General features: G+C 36.7%; 1 protein-coding gene across 1 annotated transcript in view; it reads left to right on the forward strand.

The window, feature by feature from the left end:
• EVI5 (ecotropic viral integration site 5) overlaps positions 1–16,267 on the forward strand; it is an 82,361-nt gene that overhangs the window by 19,894 nt on the left and 46,200 nt on the right. The window contains exons 2-9 of the mRNA XM_072420797.1: positions 2,947–3,176; positions 7,030–7,222; positions 8,368–8,592; positions 9,329–9,403; positions 10,931–11,085; positions 12,025–12,094; positions 12,342–12,458; positions 13,876–13,929. Coding sequence (XP_072276898.1) covers positions 3,028–3,176; positions 7,030–7,222; positions 8,368–8,592; positions 9,329–9,403; positions 10,931–11,085; positions 12,025–12,094; positions 12,342–12,458; positions 13,876–13,929 — 1,038 coding nt within the window. The 5' untranslated portion in view covers positions 2,947–3,027. The remainder of the gene's footprint in view (positions 1–2,946; positions 3,177–7,029; positions 7,223–8,367; positions 8,593–9,328; positions 9,404–10,930; positions 11,086–12,024; positions 12,095–12,341; positions 12,459–13,875; positions 13,930–16,267) is intronic.

Below are 16,267 nucleotides of genomic sequence, written 5' to 3' on the forward strand. Positions count from 1 at the left end.
TAGTATTAGTGACTAAGACTACTTTTGCTTGTCCCCTGAAATTGTTCTTTAAGGACTCAATAACTTAAGGCTTCGGTGTCTTTAAGTCAAATTCTGCCTCTGGATATTTCTATTCCCTCGCAATTTCATCAGCTCATATGAAACTGAAAACCTGACCTGGTTTCTAATCGCATAACACAAGTACAAATTGTTTCAATATTTTGACTTATTGGCTTTAACTCTGCTGTATAAGAGGAAATCTGCATTTTACTATGATTTGTAAATAATTTTCATAGTGTAGAAACCATTTATGGAGCCACAGCCTTTTCTACAGCAAGCGGTGCTTTGTTCTAGTCATTGACTTTTACAACAGTGATCCTTAAATGACATTATAATTCACCCGAACTTGTCCTTACTTTGCCCTTTCCTTAGTTTTAAACATTTTTTTTTTTTGTAGGCATTATAAGATCATTTTTTATTTTCAATGTGGTTGAAGCTTGTGCTAGCCTATAAAGTATGGGCATATACTGTGGGTACCTGCGCTTACCACTTTTTTTAGCCCACACAGAGTGGGGGGAATAATTCACAGCTTTTCTTACATCACCGGTTTGCATGATTCAGATCCATAGTCTACCCACATATCTCATAATAGTCCAGGTCATGCTATGATCAGGTTTGCATGAGCACCTAGGAGGAGAATCTTAACAATTGGCTGTATGATGATTTCCAAATGGCAAGACTCTGGGAACCATGGTTCTGTCTTCTCATTAACTTGTTGTATTTGCCTGCCAGGAACTGATACTTCCTGGATGTTTTGTTTCCTTCACTATATTGCATACCTTACTGACTGTCGTATATAATGATCTTCCAAGGGTCAGCACTTTCTGACAATCTCCATGTGTGATTCCAGCAATAATGCTACACAAAGTTGCTTAGGTTGTGTATTCTAGTCTTTAGTAATTGCAGGTAAACGTGACTTTATACGTAATGTACTTGGTGCAGGTTCACACATATTTAGCCTAGAAAAAGCAAAGTAAGGGTATGTAACTAATCATGCTTTGGAGTGGAACATACAAATACCTTTAACTTTGTCAGGGAATTCCTATTGCTCGAATGTTACCGATTTCTGCCTGTAGGCTGAATCATCTACGCGCAATAGTTGGGTATATCTGAGGAATGGAACTGTACAAAGACATTGTAATGATGGGTAAGTAGTCATGCTGGCAGAGACCACATACAAATATTCAACTAGCATGCAATTTGAAAAAAAGGCATTCAGGTACACCTATAAGAATAAAACATGAGCTTGATTTCTTTTTCAGGGATTCAGGCTGTTTTCTTTACTTCAGTGTTTACAAATTTGTCCTGCACAGCTTGTCATCAAATTAAAAAGGAATCAAGTGTGTCTCTATTTTCCTTAGTCATGGAGTTTGTACAGAGCTATATATCAATGATACTGCAGATGCAAATGCACAGCAGAAACCAAAGCTGCTATTTTCAGCCCTTCTGCATCATGTATTTACATTTTGTGCACATGAAAGAAAACACACAGGGCCTGTGCTATGACAATGTATTTCTACAGTTTATAGATTACAATGTGATCCTATCCCTGCTCATGTTCACGGAGTTACTGCAAAAACCCATTAAAATCAGAATTTGGGTGGAAGTGGCCCAGTCGGGTAAGGAAAAAAAAATTAGATCAGTACTACCCTTATTTATACTGTTCGGTAGCTTTGTTTCATAGCCAAGCATGTGTCCCTTGCTGGTCACTGTGATTTCCCCCCGATGACCACAAAGTCCTTACAGTGCTTAGGGGTTGGGATGTGAAAACTATCAGTAGGACACCCCACTCAACACACTGGAATTGTCAAACAAATAGCAGTGAAGCTAATTAAAGCTAAAACTTGTCAAAGTAAGACAAGGTGGGTGTGTGATGTGTGGACGGGAGTTCAAAATAATTCTTGTTGGATAAATTAAAGCGCGGCAGTTCCTTTTGTGTAAATTGGAGCTCCAGATTTTCAATAAACTGCTAAACAATTAGGTATACATCTACTTCTCCAGTTGTGCTGAAATTACTGATTCTGGGACAGCTAGATAATATTTTAGGGCAGGGTGCCAGTGAACATATGTAATGCACAAATGCTGTCATCAGTTGAGCTATTTTACTCAATTGTAGAAATAATACTTTGTAGAAGTAAGCACAAGTGCATATAATAAATTAGCTGCCAGTTTGTATTGGAAGTTAAAATGAAGAAGGCTTTTTTTTTTTTTCTGGTGTTTCCTATTGTGCTTGCACACTGATGTTCTTCTGTGGTCATTTGTGATGTACATACATTTTATTAGTGTATGTCTTGAAACCCAACTGCCCTCTATAATGTCCTAGACTTGGTTATTGTTTTTACATAATCCCAGCATCAGTGTGATGTAATATTCTTCAGGGATGAAAAGAATGCACCGCATTGTAGACTACTGGGGGTTCCTGCAAAAACGGATTTAAGTATTATGGAATGTATGTGCAAAGAATAATAAATAGTAAGCTCTTATTTTGGTGCGCTAATATCATTACTCATCTCTTTTCTGAGTTGGGCATCTTCAGCCACCTGGGTTATTGAAGCTGGAATGCCATAACACCACCATATACGCATGGAAATGATTTATTCTGTGCATGTGCAGTTTGTGTGTATTCTAAAGAAGGCTGTGAGAAAAGAAAGGTGTGTGTCATGCCTAGAAGACATGGCATGTCTCCTCTGCAAGAAATAGTCTCCCTGTTAGCAACTTGGGTAATGCTCTGCAACTTATGTTAGATTTTTCTTAACTTTATTGTTTTTTTTTTGTTTTTTTTTTTTTTTTTTTATATAAACGTTTTCATGGTAGATTTGTTTAATAATTGCTGAACCATAATCTGATTTAAAAATTGCAAAAACTGAAACTTTCTATTAAAACTCTTCCCCCTCCCTTGACTTTCAGGTGGCGACAGACAAGGTTACAGAAAAACTGAGTTCTACTCTCTCATGGGTGAAGAACACGGTGTCACAAACTGTCAGTCAAATGGCAAGTCAGGTGGCGAGTCCATCAGCCTCACTACACACTACATCGTCATCGACCACTCTATCTACTCCAGCACTTTCCCCGTCTTCCCCTGTACATTTGAGTCCAGATGAGGTTGAATTGCTGGCCAAATTGGAGGAGCAAAACCGGTAAGCAGCTTTACTGAACTGTAAATTTAACTGCATGGTTCTTTTAATGATTTAGCTTTGATATACACGAAGTGCAAGGGTCAGTGTCTGATCATGGAATATAGGTTTACAGTAACAAAAAAAGCTTACTTTTACATGCATTTAAAATCAAGGACAAAAGGTTATATTTTGCAGCTTACCAGTTTGTAATTGTGGTGGCTTCATTAGTATTCTTAAATTTATCATAGGAAGGACGTAGTTTATAACTCCTGGAGTAAAGGTAATCTGGGCAAGATAAGACTACATAATGCTGAATCAATGGCTAATATTTTTTTTACCAAAATTATTTTGATGTGAAGCTTAAAAAAAGGAAGCAAAATGCAAAAGTCATTGCTGAATTTACTTTCTTTTTGTGTAAACAGGAAAACAACGTGCTTGAAATAATATACAAGTGTTCTCCCCAGCCCCTTTTAGCCAGGCGCACCATCCGGCTGTTTTTTGGTGGTTATGGGTGGAGATGTATTTTGTATGTGTAATTTTATTGTGATAGAACCTCATTCTGGGCACACTGGCATTTCTGTTCCTAACTTTAGGATACAGTAGGCCGTCGTTGCAGGTTCACATCTTTATTTGTCCTAAATACAATTTCTGCAAAGACCAAACGTGAGGGGAACTCATTAACATTTTGAGCTGAATCATCAAATAGACACACCTATTCCAGTGGCAGCTCTTACAAATATTTACTGTGTTCACATAGCAGTGATGTCCTGTTGCATCTTTAGAATGGGAAGTAAAAGGTAATTTTCAGGCATCGCATATTGATACAGCACAGTGCCTATGGGTGTGATGACCGGTATAATTGCTGTAACCTCCTGTGTATGATGAGCTTTATCACTGGCACATATGTTTGGTGCTGCAGACTGTGAGCATGTGTGTTAAAAATTTTGTTATCCCCTGCACCTCTTTTATTATCCCTATAGCTTTTGCTGCTGTATAGAGGTAGTATAAAGTAGTATAAAATAAAATCCTTCTCCCAGCACACATTTGGAATTTATTTTTTATGCTCATGTAATGTAATTTTATTATCCTCATTGTATTCCTTTGATGTCTGTTTAAAGCATTAAGGGGCAGTCATTTTCAGACCCATTGGCGTAGGCACAATAGAAAGAACGCATGTAGCCATTGTGATTATGTTCTTACCATTGTAAAGTATTAAAGCTTCCAGAGCAAGAGCTTCTGTGAACCTGTTTTGAAATTCTAATTACATGTTGACAGATTTTCAACAATAAATGTGTACTGTAGTCTTCTTCATGGAAAAATAAGACATCCCCCTGAAAATAAGACCTAGGGCATATTTTGGCATTTCAAAAAATATAAGACAGTGCCTTATAATCAGGGAAACAGGGTATGTAGTGTATGTAATGCACTTTCTGCCCCTTTTCGTGAAATTCACTTGAATTGGCAGGATACATTTTTTTTTAGATTTAAAAGATAAAAAACACTTGCTAGTGCTGGGATGGTTATTGCAGTGTCCAGGGGCAGTTTGCTGTCTCCATAGACATGAATTTTGGCAGGTGTTTTTAGGCTTGTTAATGTTTTTTTAAACACCTAATATTAAAGCTAGACCCTTTAATAGGCTTGGGACCTTCCCAGATATACAATGGGGACAGTGTGGGGATGTGTGTGCCCCCTCCTATTAATTTTTTTTTTTTTTTTAAATCTGCTAAAGAACAAAGGGGAGAAAAATTGGGTAGCCCCCTTATGGCAAGAAAACTGAGCTCCTCCTGGTCCAAACAGTGGCAAGGGCTGTTGTTGGGGAGAAGGCGTCATTGTGACTTAGTGTTGTGGGGGTCAATAAGTTTATTGAAATCTTGAAGCCCCCTCACCCAGGGTTATGTAGTGCTGCTTACTTATTTCCAGGAAGAGGTAAAGGAAACCTAGAAATACACAAGGTTTCAAATAACCCCCCCCCCCTTTTTTTTAGGATACAGCCCCCCCCCTTTTTTTAAAGGCTTTCAAATGCATTAAAATACAACAATGCAACAATACTTAAACATCTGCACATTTGCAAATACCTGTACAGATGTTCACATGCAAAAACAAGCATTTTTGCCTGAAATGTTTCCCAGTTGCCTAGTTTTGGAGAGTTGGCATTCGGTAGTGGTAAACATTACGTTTTTCAGCTATTCTGAAAATGATCCGTATCTTGCAACATTGGCTTGTTGCTGCTTAGACTATAACACTCTTCTCGGGGAAAAACAATCACAACCAGAATGTTTACAAATTTCCCTCATCAGTTGCCCCCTATGCCACTTTAAGGAACAGCACTTTATTGTTAATAATAATAAACAGGATTTATATAGTGCCAACATATTACGCAGCGCAGTACAATAAATAGGGGTTGAAAATGACAGACTAATACAGACAGTGACACGAGGAGAGGACCCTTCCCTGAAGAGAGCTTACAATCTAGTAGAGGCCATTAAAAAAAAAAAAAAATAGCTGAAAAAAAAACCTAAATGGCAATCACTAAAGTTCTGGTATCTGTTTTTCAGGAAGCACAAGACCCTTACCCAATACTACCTCCCGGGCAATCAAAACCACTACTACAATAGGCTGTCATTTATTCTTCATGTGCTCAGCTATTCCAAGCAGCTGTATGCCAATGCAAGGTCTGCTTTAACATACTAAAGGGAAACAAGTAAAATGTCCATGATTAGGATATACATGCATTTTAAAGATTATATAGAGTATATTTTCATCCAGTCAGTCTGGCCTGCAATAAAATAAACAAAAGTCAGGTTCACAAAAATTTACAAACTATATATAGTAACAAGTGATTTAAAACACTAACCCATGTTGATAAGACATATTTTACACACTCTTTCCAATGCTGTCAGTAACCTGCAGAAGTCAGCTTGCCAAAAACTGCATGCGGCAGGGTTAAGGGAGAAGATTTAAAAGATGGATTTTGTCCAACTTTCTAGGCTGAAATGCAGCTCAACTAGCATTCTGATGCCGAAGAGCGAGACATTTTATTAGGATGCTGTATAGGCAGATTTTTAGAAAGGGCCCATTTACTCCTGTCTGCTTTGGTGCATTACTGAAACCACTTATTGTGTGTTGTGTTGAAGCAGTCTATTTATTGTACATGGGCTTACAATACACCAGAGTGAACATTAAAGCATCCTTTCAGTAATTTTTAACATGCATGTGTGGTGACACACTGCAATACAGGTACATTGTCATGTCAGACAGATCTGAAAGAAATATACAGAGCACAACAATATTAAAGGTAAATACATATGCCTCTTGAATCTAGACAATATTTGTCTCAACCCCTCTAAAGTTTTAATACCCTCCTAAATAGTGAAAAATTCTTTGAAGGTGTCCAAAAGTCTAGGCTGTTCAGGTTTGTTACTTAAAAACAAGTTGTATATTGTATGCAAATTTGTTTTTGTAATGGTATTGTTTATTTTTATTTGAAAATGTAAATAAAAACTTTGAAAAAGAAAACAAGTTTGTATCCACCACCATCTGCTGTAATATCACCTTTTTGTATTCTTGCATATTTCGCCTGCTAGTTGTTTATTCTATATGAATGTTTAAATCTGGTGGTGTTTCTATGTGTGGTTTGGGTGGATGTCCTGAGAGTCATTCTGTGTTTGCAACTGAAGTGCAAAGGTTATTTGCTTTTCCTTTTCAAGTCCTGGGATGTGTCAACAAAACATTGCCTCTCAGTGTCAGAATGTTTTAGTCCAACCAAAAAAAACTACCTGCTAACTGTTTAAGCTTACATGATTGCACATACCACAATAGGAGCTCAGAGTGCTGCTGGGAATAGCTCTTCACTTTATCCGGAATTGTTTTGTAGGCTGCTAGAGATTGACAGCAAATCTCTGCGATCTGTCAATGGCTCAAGAAGAAATAGCGGGTCTTCCTTGGTGTCCAGCTCCTCGGCATCCAGTAATCTCAGCCATCATCAGGAAGAGGATTCCTGGCTGCTGTGGGGCCGTATTGTCAATGAGTGGGAGGAGGTCTACAAGAAGAAAGAGAAACAAATTAAGGTGGGACTGATTATACAAGAGTCATTAATATTCGCTCTTGAATTTTCTTTACTTATTATGTATCGCTGTTCTATATGTTCATTGATTGATTTATTTTGAAAAGTTGATTATAGCTCTGTCACAGCCAGTTTTTTTATTTTATTTTCAATATGTAAACATTTCACATATATTATATTATATTATATTATTGTTCGGGGCACAAGTACATGTATTTGTTTTCTCTTTATCCCAAAACATATTCTTTACCTGCACTCAATTGACAGTTTGCTAGTTCCGTTGCATTTCTTCTTCTTCAGTTGCAATACTCTTCCCCTATGCTAACTTCCCAGAATGCTGTACTCTATTACAAAAGTCATCTCTACGGGTTTCCAAAACAACTTCAGTTCAAAACTTGCAGATTTATTACACCTATTGGTGTCAGTTGCGTGTATAGTTTAGGTCCAACTTCATGCAGTCTCTCTACTCATTTGTTGTCACATTGACAAGCATAAGTTTTATTTTATTATTATCATAATTATTATTACAGGATTTATATAGCGCCAACATATCACGCAGCACTGTACACTAAATAGGGGTTGCAAATGACATACAGATACAGACAGTGACACAGGAGGAAGAGAGGACCCTGCCCCTAAGAGTTTACAATTTTCGCTACATAAATGTGTTGTGTCAGTAATAATTCTTATTTATACAGGCCATGGTATATCTAGTAGTAGTTAGTCACAAGTCTAATTGAATGTAGGAGTAACTACTACATTTCATAAAATTCATCTTCTTGAATTTGCTCTGGAGGTCATCTGAGATTGTACCCAAGTCCTAACATTTGGTGCTCACATGTAATATAACCTTGCTATAACATATCAAATTTACTGCTCCTAAAGGGGGATTATTTAAAAGGATTGTGTGGGGGTTTGTATATCTTTTTCATTTTCATTTTTTTTTTTAAATAATTTGATAAATATAAAATATCCATAATGTCAACTTTGTTAATTCCATCATCCTCATCAGATCTCCACCTCCCCTCTTGATCCCTGGTGGCGAAGAAGCTATAGAAGACATTTCTTTTTCATCAATTAAAGATTTTGTTTTTCTGAATTGTCATGTTTCAGTGGTACTTGGTATTCAGTGGTGTCTTTATCCTCTAGGAACTGGTCAGAAAAGGAATACCACATCACTTTCGTGCCATTGTATGGCAATTATTATGCAATGCTCAAAATATGCCAATTAAAGAGCAGTATTCCGAGCTCTTGAAAATGACCTCACCGTGTGAGAAGCTAATCAGAAGGGACATTGCAAGGACGTATCCAGAGCATGATTTCTTCAAAGAGAAGGACAGCTTGGGGCAAGAGGTTTTATTCAATGTCATGAAGGTTGGTATTATCTGGAATTTTGTTTAGACAAAAGCTACTAAAATGTTTTAGAGCAGGAAAGGTGGTTGCTGTGCAAAAACTGATGATCCCTACACATGATAACATAATTGTAATTTTTTTTTTTCAGGGCAATAGCAAGGTTTTTTGACCAGCCTGTTTCCATTATGACCAGTAATACAAATGTCATTATTGATTTTAGAAACATCAGATTATTACTAGATATGTACGAAAATCCCCAAAGCTGGCTGTTGTAATTTCCTGTCTTGTGAGGGAAGGATATGGTATTTTTGTAATTCTGATTGTTATATATTTAAAAAAATAGGTCATTGATACTAAGACCGGTTTCAATGTATTTAAACGTTTTCTTTTTCTGTCAGGACTATATGGAGGGCCACGGAAGTCAATACACAGGCTCACTTAAATCCCAGTTCCTGGAACTGCTTATAGTTAATCATTACCTCACTGCCTCTCCAGTTAGCTGGAAAAGCATGCAGAGCCATTCATCTGTGATTGCAGCCTAGGCCAGACTTCCTTTCATGTGAATGCAGTACAAGCAGCTGCATTGGCCAATACAGAAACTTGTGTAGTATGATCTGAGAATGTGTGCCCAGGAAGGTGTAGTGCTGCTGGAATAGTTGCTGTAACTTCAGAGTTGTCTGTATTTATTTTACTATTTTTCCTCCTTTGTTTTATCTGCATGGTAATGTAATTTAATGTAAGTTATTTTTTCTTTCAGGCATATTCCTTAGTGGACCGTGAAGTGGGATACTGCCAAGGAAGTGCTTTTATAGTGGGTCTTTTACTTATGCAGGTAAGAATAATGTCTCTGAATTTTTACAAAAATAATACTGGAGTATTTGGATTCAAAATCTTTACCTTCTAATGACCACTTTTTAAACTCAGGATATTGATATTTAAAAAGATCTATAATGTTAAATATATTAGACTGTTTATTTAGTAGACTCATACACACAATATTAGGTGAATGAGTTGCATGTAAACCTTTCCACACAATTGCAGAACAGAATTGCATTGTGTGACCTCACTCTGATCTTTATTGGGTGTTTAGTCCTATGGAAAGTAGCAGTGATGCTGCGTTTTTACATTGTCAAAGTAAACGAGAACTGATGGGATCAAAAGCCCTCAATAACTTTCTTGTAACCTTTCCAGTTGTAAAACTTCAGCAACAGTTCTGAGGACCTTTTGATATTTTTTGATCTTGCATGGCTGAGCAGGTCAAGCCAGGGCCTATATTACATGGAAGTTGAAACAATTATTGTGATACATAACTGCAGTTAACTTTTTTTTTTTTTTTTTAAAAGGAATGGTCCCAGGGGTTCATATAAAATTTCCACTTTTGAATTACTGATGCAACAGTGTGGAGTGTGTTTGAGAAGTCTATCTTAATATAGGATGGGTTCTTTCTCGTACTACTCTCTCATTTTTGTTGGACTACATGTTTGCAAAGTGTTTCATCAATGGCTGCCATTACCATGTAGAATTTTAATGATAGATATCCTGTTACCTGTTCCACCCAATTTCACCACTATGGTACCCTATTTAAACTCTTCAATACTTTATCCATTTTGTTATGTTTTGTTTTAAATTGAAAGGAAGAGACCTGCATGTGTACAAGCGGGACTAGGCCTTGAGTAAAATTCTGGTCTGTTGATAACAATACATTTTTTTCAGTTTGAAAATATTTCTCAGTATTCACAAGTGTAATTTTCTATGCCACTTGGTGCTGCTAGCCCAAGGATAGGAAGTAATTTGTTCATTTTTCCTGCAAACAAAAGGGAAGATACTTGTTAGAACTTGGATATTCCATTATTGATGATGATGGTCCCCCCGTCACTCTCCTGGACTTCTATATTACCAGTGATTACTACAATCGCTGTTCTGATTGGTCATCTCGTCTGTATATACATTTGTGTGGATACCTTTATACCTGCTAACTATTTTTTATGTGCCTTGTTTATATGTGTATAGTTGAGTTGGCTTGCATTATTAACCACCTAGCCGTTAAGCCCGACCTTCGTACGGGCAAAAAAAAACGGCTAGGATGGTTAACCCCGAGTTTTTGTCGCATCTCTACTAGAACCCTTGTTCGGACATATTTCTGTAAGTTACAGGTCTACAATTTAAAAAAAAAAAAAAAATTAATGAAAAACAGTGGATCACTTTTGGTACAGAAATCTAGACCTCAGTGTAACGCTCAGGTGCTTAATAATTCTTTTGTATTTAATATGAAAACGCTTTGTGTTGCGCATAAATGAAATTATGTATTTTTATTTACTCTAGTTTAACAGTTAAATATTTTATTGGTCCTATCTTTTAGATGCCTGAGGAAGAAGCTTTTTGTGTGTTTGTAAAATTAATGCAAGACTATCGACTACGGGAGCTCTTTAAACCCAGCATGGCTGAGTTAGGCCTCTGTATGTATCAATTTGAATGCATGATTCAGGTAAGTATGGTAGCTGATCATTATTTATAGTTAATTGGACCACTTCTTTAGAATTGTCCTCCTGTATCACTGTCTGTATTATGTCATTTGCAATCCCTTTTTAATGTACAGCACCGCGTAATATGTTGGCGCTATATAAATCCTGTTTAATAATATTAATAATTGTGCGTTACCATTTACTAATACAATTGCATGAAGAACAGTTATGTTCGAAATACAGCTGTTTAAGTCAGTTTGAAGAGGATAACAATGCTATGGAACTATGCTCCAATGCAAATTAACAGAAATGGTCCCCCACTGCTACCATACAGAGTTATATAGTAGTGATTGGGAGCACTGATAAGCATGCAGTACAATGCTGCTGTTTACTGCAAGCCTAAAAGGGGCTGACATTTTAGGTCCAAGTAATGGATATAGAAACTGATGGAGTGGCCTTTTTTTTTGTTGTAATGTAATTGGTTGGGTAATGTAATTTTGGTCGGGTTATGTACTTAAAATAATAGTTTGCTTTCAGAGCTTTCACTATTCTTACAAAGGCAGATGTCTGGGCATTTTAGCTTCCAATCCATACATATTACCTCAGCTGCATCCCTGTACACAGTGGATGTAGCATTGAAAGCAGGGGAGTGCTACAGAGTACTGCAGTTGACTCACAATTTATCCAGAACAGTTGGCAATATGCAAACTTTTCAAACTATGCAAACATCTGAGATGGTAAAATGTACCTGAATATTACCTAATATAACCTACAATATAAAATATCGAACAGGGTCATAAAGAGTTCAGCTGTATTTCAGACGGATGTCACTGCTCCACCCAGCCGTGATAGCTTTGTTGGCTTTGGGGTCCTGACATCTTTCTTTAGTTTCTTTAGATAATTAAAACTATCAAGCATCCCAGGAGCCAAACGGCATTGGGTGCATTAGGACATTGGTAATATCGGAGTAGTTTTGATTCCCAATTTAAAGTGGAGTAAGCAAGTTATTGCAGAAGCGACATGCCATGTCCCCTTTTGCACGAAAACTTATCTGCCTGCTAGTAATGTTCTTTACTGCATATGTGCAGGAAAGGATTGTGTTCTCTTAGAAACACTGGGCCTTTATCTCATCTTGCTTTATGTGTTGGCAATTTTTGCACATATATTTGTGACTGACAAACCGCTTTGAACATATAAGAATAGAAATTGCAGGGATTTATTGGTATTGTAAAATCTATCACTTTTTAATAATATCTGATTTGAGGAACCTTTTCTTTCCTGGCAAAAAAAAATGTCTTTGTCTTTTAGCACTTTCACAAAGTCATTCCACATCAGTTCGATGGTGGCCCGGAGAAGTTAATTCAGGTGGCTTACCAAGTGAAGTACAACGCAAAAAAGATGAAAAAGTATGTGATGTTGAAACTTGCATTGCAGGAATTGAATCACTTTCCCCTTTGCTTTGACCTATAGTAATCAAAAATACAATAAAGCCATTTACAGAGTGCAATATTAGGTTAACTTCTTCATGGTGTAAAGCTTTAAAGTATTTTTTGAATAATAATCATGAAATACACTTTTATTTTTTGCACAAGCAAAATGTAACTGTCTAGTAATACAGACTTTAGCGGTGTTTGATACTTGGCACTGTTGAGATCTTTTGTGCATTGGTGCACTTTTTTCCATTCACTGTTTTGACCTCACCAACACTTGTGTTGCAGCGCATGCCAATGCGCAGTAACCCACTTCCATGATATTACACTGCACAAAACTTGGTGAAGAAGCAATTTTTTTTTGTTTTTTTGGTCCAGTGATGTGTTGGAAGCCTAATAGATAAGTCAATCTCTGACACTGCTATTCTTCGCTAGTATGCAGTCAACAAAATTAGAATTTCCAACCAACATGCTTGTTTTGGGTCCCTGGTTTTTTTTTTTTTTTTTTTGGGGGGCAGAAGTGGGGCAGAATGGAGTGTGGGGCTTTGACCTACACATTTAAACTAAAATGAGACATCATACACATTTGTCATCATACTGCATTCCTCTTCCTCCAATCCCATTTAAAAAGTTTATAATCTGATATAATGAAAGTATTACTGTGAAATGTATTGATCAGATTTGCATGTTTTAAGATTTTTTCTCCTTTCTGTCAAATGCATTTTCTGGAGAACTGAGCTGAGCTCAACACTGCAGGGAGATTATGTAAGATTCCTAAACTGATCCTAAAAAGTACAGCTTCCTTGGTTGGTGTTTTGATGTTCTGCCTTCAATACATTCTTAGTCTCTGAGTATGCAGCTCCTCAAAATTATCTGCAACCCCGTCCTTGGTGTGACTGAAACTACAGATACTAAATGTTCAGCTGTACATCCAGGCAATGGGCATTCCTTACAATGAGTCCAGCAATAACAGTTTAGTATTCTCTCAGAGGTATGTTCTCATGAAAATGGTTGAACATAGGTGGTATTTTATTATAACATGAGACCTTATTTTTGTACCACTATTATTATTAGCCAGTGCTTATAAGGCCTACATATTATGCAGCGCTTTACAAATTCATTTGTTATACCACTACTCTAAATTCTGACCATGCTGCTTTAATAAGCATACATACAGATAATGTATTACTATACTATTCACACTTATCCCTCCCCCCTCGACACACACGTATGCACATCCTAGCAGCAATACCTTGCCCATGTACACAAGTAACATGTTGTGTGGTAGCCCTAAAACACAAGAAGGTGACTGGGACTCTTCACTCATCTCCTCGCTCCACCCAAGAAACCAAATGTTCTAAAATTCTGTTGGATTGAAAACATAATCTGATTTTGACTGTTCTGTTTTGTAGAGGTTACGCACAGAAAACAGGCTTTTGAAGCAAAGAATTGAAACCTTGGAGAAGGTAAGACATTTACAGCTTTCTACCTACTGATTTTTTTACCTGGCTTTTTTTTTTTTTAATGATTGTATATGGCTGTGGACTAAACGTATTCTACTGTTCCTGTCACTCATGCATGCTTTAGGCTGCCATGATCTCATACCTATATTGAGCTTGCTATTTTCCTGTGACCGCATTATGCTGTTAAAGTATGTAGGGTTTCGTTTTTTTTTTTCCTCCCCCCAACTGTTGCAGTTTTTAGGTGTTTTTTAATAGCTGTATTTGGCATTTTCCATCAACCAACAAAATATGTATTGCTGACATGTGCACAGTTCCTGAAGTGACAGTTCACAGATTTGTATTACATTTAAAGCCAATGTCTCTCTATATTCTGCTTCTGGAGTGGGAATTGTGGTTCTTACTTTGAAGGTGTTGTGTTTTGAGGTACACAATTTATATCTTTAGGTCTATTAACACCTATGAATTTTTACTCTGTATGTATTTTGCATATATACATGTATATGCAATAACCTTTATACTGAATATCAAAGTGAGTCAAAGATAAATATCAAGGTGCTTTTGAAGCATGTCTAGGTTTTATTTTTACCTTGATTAATTTTTGCATCTCCATAATCTGAATATGACTAATCCGTAGCTTTAGTAATGTATGATTTTTAGCTTCTTCTCCTGTAATGTGACTCGTATGACTTTGTTGGTATGTAAATAGCTGCTTCTAAAATAACAATAAAAATATATTCTTTATTTTAAGTACTTATTTAAAGCTCAGTTCTGGGCAATTAAATACATTCAGTAGCCACAGAAGAAGAATAATTGACTTTGTGTGGATCATAGCTTTTGCATTCACATTTATTAAAAGTAGTGGCAACATTATTACTGTGCTGCATATATCCCGTGCAGTGAGCGTGTACAAGTCCAGTTCCTTGCTCAAGGAGAAAGCATTGGTGGCTGATCTTTATTACAGGAAGCTCCTGCACAAAGACTGTTTTATGCTACATCTGAATAAAATGCATAAAGCATACCAACAAGATTCAAATAAGAATTTACGTGTCCTGAATTTAGCCAATGTTGGCTATCGATTTAAATTAAAGTTTTGTAAATCTTTATTTAATTACACTTTTTTTTCATAAAAGAAATTAAAAGTCCGTACGCAGTTGTATGGTCAGCTAATCCATTTCTAAAGTCTTTTCACATCTTAGTTTAAAGGCTGAATATATATTTTTCCTTTTGGATGGTGGTAGGCAGTGGTGAAGTGTTCTTGGTGTCTCCATAAGCAGGCAAGAAGCTATACTATAAAGGATAGTCCATTGTATCACTGCATTTAAAGGGGATTTTCCGCACAAGCCATGTTGGTTTCAGGCAGTTAAGCATTTTTGCACTGTACTGCTTGTGTTAACTTTAAATAAGTCTATATTAGTTTATACCTTACAGCATGAGAAGATGTAATGCTAATAAAATCACTCCCTTTTATTTTTGCTCTTAAACGTAAATGTTTTATGTTCTTGATTGCAGTACATTCAAAAAAGCTATTGCTTTCCCCATCCTGCTAGTTTCAAAACATTTGAAGTGAGATTTGGTGATGTTATTCCTGTGCCAATTACTCTTCTCTTTGGTGGGGACCCTGACACGAAGGAAGCAAAGTCCTGTCTCTGCTAAAATGGCCACAAGGATACAGTGCATAACAAGGCATATTTAGTCAGTAATGGACAAAGATCTACAGAGATACCACAGACAATGGTGAATGGCCCTTTGCCTGCTGCCTGCTTTTTCTTTCTTTAGATTGCAGACCTGTAGAAGTTTTGCAATTCTGTATGAAGTAGCAACAACATGGTCATGTCTTGCAAGTACACAGTAAGCTCAGCACTGTACATGAAAACAACTTCAGACAAATTTGGTTTCTATTTTTTTTTTTTTGTCTTTAGCTGTGCGATATATTCCTTTTCCTTTTATCCAGTTATAAAAATACAGATTTTTCTGAACTTGTTAGTCCCCACGTGTCTGCAAGCAAGTTTCTTCTAAAGCCATTATTAGGTTCATTTTAAAGTCAAGATTGTCTTTGCATTTTTAAATATTCCTGTAGCCTTCCACCTTTTCCCCAATGTAATATCTCATTTATTGGGCTAATTATCCTGCATGTACACCAATGACAAAACCCCATCTCCTGTGCCTGACTTTTTCCCCTCATTGTAGTCAGGGTTTTGGGGATTCACATTTGTTTTTTGAAATATTTCTGTAAAAGGATCTGTTCAGATTTAGTCGTTTTTATCTGTCGTTTATCCCACCCAGATTTGCTTTTTGTGACTCCCACTGATCTCTTTAATCTGTGTAATTACAGTGGCAAAGT

The sequence above is a fragment of the Pyxicephalus adspersus genome, chromosome 8 (genome assembly GCF_032062135.1).
Source record: "Pyxicephalus adspersus chromosome 8, UCB_Pads_2.0, whole genome shotgun sequence".
Taxonomy (NCBI): domain Eukaryota; kingdom Metazoa; phylum Chordata; class Amphibia; order Anura; family Pyxicephalidae; genus Pyxicephalus; species Pyxicephalus adspersus.